The following is a 4760-nucleotide window of genomic DNA, read 5'->3' as shown; positions in this document are numbered from 1 at the left end:
AGAAGTTTGGGACATTCTTGAAACTACACATGAGGGAACTAAAACGGTAAAGAACTCGAAATTACAAATGCTAGTTTCTAGGTTTGAAGAAGTGAGGATGAAGGATAATGAAACCTTTGATGAATTTTATGCAAAACTAAATGATATTGTTAATTCTAGTTTCAATCTAGGCGAGAGAATTCCCGAGTCTAAAATTGTTAGAGAAGTACTTAGGTCCTTGCCCGAGAGATTTAGGCCTAAAGTTACCGCCATTGAGGAAAGTAAGGATCTAGATGAAGTTAAGATTGAAGACCTTGTAGGATCCTTGCAAACTTATGAACTCATTGTCACACAACCTAAGAAAGGAAAGTCCATTGCTTTAAAATCCATCAAAGAGGATAAATATTCTGATACTGAGTCTCTTAGGGACGATGAAATTGCATATTTTGTTTAGAAATTTCAAAAGGTTCTCAAGAATAGGAGAATGCCTCAGGATAGAAAAAGTGGAGCCCCTAGCAGATTCTCAAAGGAAAAAACTGAAAGGTTCAACAATAAAGGTTCTAGTGATAAACCACGTTTTGTTAGGTGCCATGAATATCAAGGTATAGGTCACTATAGGAATAAGTGTCCTAGTTATAAGAAGAATCAAAGAAAAGGGAAAGGTAAGGCCTTAGTTGTTTCACTTACGGATAACGAATCTGAGTCTAGTGATAGGCAGGAATCATCTAGTAGTGAAGATGAAGGGAACTATATGGCATTTGTGTCGACTATTAAGAGTGAATCTGATAAGGAGAGTGACAAGGTTGAGGAAGAACTTCACAACTATAATTCTAGTAATGAGGATGAGGATGATATAGACATACAAGAGGCCTATCAACTCTTGTTCAAGGAGAGTCTTAAATCAAAAAGGTCAATAAAGCCCTACTCAAAAAGGTTGATGAACTTGAAAGAGAAAAAGAAAGACTTGCTAGTAATCTTCAGAATTCACTTAAGAGTGTTAGTGAGTTAAAATGTGTCAATGAGAAGTTAGAAGACAAGGTTAAGACATTGACTAGTGAATTGGAGAAATCTAATGCTCATCTTCAGACTTTCATAAGTGGGACTAAGAAATTGGATGATATTTTAGGAATGAATAGGCCTGCGGGAGATAGGAAAGGTCTAGGATATGTTGAGGATAATACACATGTTGCTGGTTCGTCTAAGACTGTATTTGTTTCTGCCTCTAAGAAATCTAACGTTGTCAGCAATCCAAATAAGGGTAAGAATGTTCCGAGGGAACAGATTCATCAATCACGTAGGAATATCATGCCCAGATACCCACAGACACGTACCTTTGAGCCTAGGTTCATTCCCACCTGTCACCACTGTGGAGCTCTAGGACGCACTAGGCCTAGATGTTATAAGTTAGGCAATGAGCGTAGAAATCTGAATATTCCTAGTCAGGTTAGCTTTCTGTCTAATCAAGTTAGTCATTTGACTGAGATGCTTACTAAGCTAACTAGGAGTACCTTGTCATCTAAGAAAGCTTGGGTTAAAATGGGGGATCTAGCTGGACATTCAGGTCAGGTAAATTGTTATGTTGCTCATGTTGCATTAAAAGCCCAAAATTATAATATGTGGTACCTAGATAGTGCATGCTCTAGGCATATGTGTGGTAACAAGGCTTTATTCACTACTCTTGATGAATGCAATGGGGGTATGGTTACCTTTGGAGATGGGGGTTCTGCACCTATTCTTGGCAAAGGTACTGTACAAATGCATGGATTACCTGTGATTTCAAATGTGCTTTATGTGAAAGGTTTAAAGTCGAACTTGTTAAGTATTAGTCAGATTTATGATGCTGATTTTGAGGTTAGCTTTGTGCAAAAGAGATGTACCGTGTATGATTCATCTGGTGTGGTGGTCCTTGAAGGGGTTAGAACGTCTGATAACTGTTATGGAGTCCTACCTAATTCTAACTATGTGTGTAGGAGTGCAAAAATTGATGTGAATGAACTCTGCCACAAAAGATTGGGTCATTTAAACTACAAGAGTCTAGTACATCTGGCTAAAAAGGAGTTGGTAGATGGTTTGCCTAAAATAGGTCCTAGTGAAAATGTTGTGTGTGGACCATGTCAACTAGGTAAACAACTTAAGGGAAGCCATAAAAAGACTTCTAAAATTCTGACCAAAAGACCACTGGAATTGATACACATGGATTTAATGGGACCATCTAGGACTGAGAGTTTAGGAGGTAAGCGGTATATTTTGATTGTGGTAGATGATTTCTCGAGGTTCACATGGATAGAATTGCTTAGGGAAAAATCTGATGCATGTGATCTTATAAAATCTTTATGTAAACGGTTTAGTAATGAACTCAATCTCAAAGTGTCCAGAATGCATAGTGATCATGGAAAAGAGTTTGAAAATTTTAATCTTAAGAGTTTCTGCATGGATGAAGGCATACTACATGAGTTCTCTTCCCCTATCACTCCTCAACAAAATAGGGTGGTTGAAAGGAAGAATCGTGTTCTTCAGGACATGGCTAGAGCCATGCTTTATGGCAAGGGACTAGCCTTACATTTTTGGGGAGAAGCTGTTAATACTGCATACCACATAATCAATAGAGTCTACCTTAGACCTAAAACCGATCAGACTCCATATGAGATTCTAAAGGGTAAAAAGCCTACTGTTAAAATACTTTCGTGTGTTTGGGAGTAAGTGCTACATTTTGCATGATAGAGAGAACTTGAGTAAGTTTGAATCTAAGAGTGACGAAGGAATTTTCTTAGGGTACTCTAGAAATAGCCGAGCATTTCGAGTATATAATTCATGTACTCGTGTTGTGATGGAGTCAGTCAATGTTGTGATAGATGATGCTGTGAGTAAGGGGGAGAATGTTGAAAATTGTGATAGGATGGACGATAGAAATGGTGATCTTATAAGGTCTAGTGATCCTACTGAACTACCTGTGTCTGAATCATCTCTTAGAATACTTGAAACACCTGAAAAGGAAACACATCCACAAGATCGAGACAAAAATCCTAAGGAACCATCGTCTAGGGTCACGTCCAATCATCCTAAGGACAATATCATTGGGGATCTAGATGAAGGTATGAGGCTTCGTAAAAGGGTACTGAACAATCTAGCGTATACTAGCTATGTTTCATAGGTTGAGCCCAAGAAAGTCGAAGAGGCTCTTTGTGATGAGTGTTGGGTGAATGCGATGTATGAGGAACTAAATCAATTTGCTAGAAACAATGTGTGGATTTTAGTTCCTAGACCTGAAAACTGTAATGTTATTGGTACTAAGTGGATCTTTAAGAACAAGACAGATGACCAAGGTACTATAACCAGAAATAAGGCCAGATTAGTTGCTCAGGGTTATACTCAAGTTGAGGGAATTGATTTTGATGAGACTTTTGCTCCTGTTGCACGACTTGAGTCCATTCGAATTCTGCTTGCTGTTGCCTGTACCCTAGGGTTCAAGCTTCATCAAATGGACGTTAAGAGTGCTTTCTTGAATGGACTTCTTCAAGAAGAAGTCTATGTTGAACAACTAAAAGGATTTGTTGATCCAAAGTTTCCCCACTATGTCTACAAACTCCACAAAGCACTCTATAGTCTAAAACAAGCTCCTAGAGCTTGGTATGAGAGACTTACGTCATATCTTGAGGAACATGGGTTCTCTCGAGGTGGTGTTGATAGGACCTTATTTATTAGACATATTGAAAAAACTATCACTATTGCCCAAATTTACGTCGATGACATCATTTTTAGTTCTCCCATTGAGTATCTAACGTATGAGTTCGCTGAGTGTTTGAAGCAAGAATTTGAGATAAGTATGGTTGGTGAGTTGAGTTACTTCCTTGGACTTCAGGTGAAACAGGCTGAGGATGGGTTGTTTATTTCACGGTCTAAGTATGCAAAGGATTTAGTTAAGCGCTTTGGGTTAGACAGTAAGAAGCATACTAGGACACCTATGAGTACTAGCTTGAAGTTAGGTCGTGATCCTTCAGGTAAGAGTGTAGATCCTTCACTATATCGAAGTATGATAGGTAGTCTTCTCTATCTCACAGCTACTAGACCTGACATTGCTTTCAGTGTTGGAATGTGTGCTCGATTTCAAGCAGATCCCAAAGAATCACACTTAAGCTTGATTATACGCATCATTAGATATGTGAGTGGTACCGTTGATCTAGGCATTTTCTATTCTAGAGATTCTAATCTTGATTTAGCTGGCTACTCTGACGCCGATTGGGCTAGGAATGCAGATGATAGAAAAAGTACATATGGGGGCTGTTTCTACATGGGTAGCAATCTCGTAGCCTGGTTAAGTAAGAAACAAAATTCCATATCCCTATCCACGACAGAGGCCGAATACATAGCAGTTGGAAGTTGCTGCACTCAGCTTCTCTAGATGAAGCAGATGCTGAGTGATTATGGGATTAATCAAGGGACCATGACTGTTTTCTGTGATAATACCAGTGCTATAAATATCTCTAAGAATCCTATTCAACATTCTCGACCGAAACATATTGACATACGACATCCTTTTATTCGTGAACGTGTTGAAACACATGTTGTCTCCCTAGATCACGTCTCTACTGACAACCAATTGGTCGATCTAGTTATGAAACCACTAGAAGGGTTGAGCTTTGAGTCGCTTCGGATGGCTGTTGGTATTTGTTTGCCTATCTGATCATGGATTCATGCCTATTCATGCATTTATTACATCTGCACTTATTCACTTCATATCTTGCATGTGATCAATGTGTGTGTGGTGCATTTTGATTGTTGGT

General features: G+C 38.8%; 1 protein-coding gene across 1 annotated transcript; it reads left to right on the top strand.

Moving 5' to 3' along the window:
- Positions 1 to 1107: 1107 nt before the first annotated feature.
- Positions 1108 to 4378, top strand: LOC111380966. Its single transcript, XM_023004649.1, has 6 exons — positions 1108 to 1633; positions 1724 to 2466; positions 2527 to 2675; positions 2875 to 3091; positions 3131 to 3263; positions 3498 to 4378. Exons 1-6 carry the CDS (start codon positions 1108 to 1110, stop codon positions 4376 to 4378), a joined length of 2649 nt encoding a protein of 882 aa, XP_022860417.1.
- The last annotated feature ends 382 nt before the right edge of the window (positions 4379 to 4760 follow it).

The sequence above is a fragment of the Olea europaea genome, unplaced genomic scaffold (genome assembly GCF_002742605.1).
Source record: "Olea europaea var. sylvestris unplaced genomic scaffold, O_europaea_v1 scaffold2237, whole genome shotgun sequence".
Classification (NCBI taxonomy): domain Eukaryota; kingdom Viridiplantae; phylum Streptophyta; class Magnoliopsida; order Lamiales; family Oleaceae; genus Olea; species Olea europaea.
The sequence above is the reverse complement of the archived record's forward strand: the minus strand, read 5'-3'. Positions and strand labels throughout refer to the sequence as shown.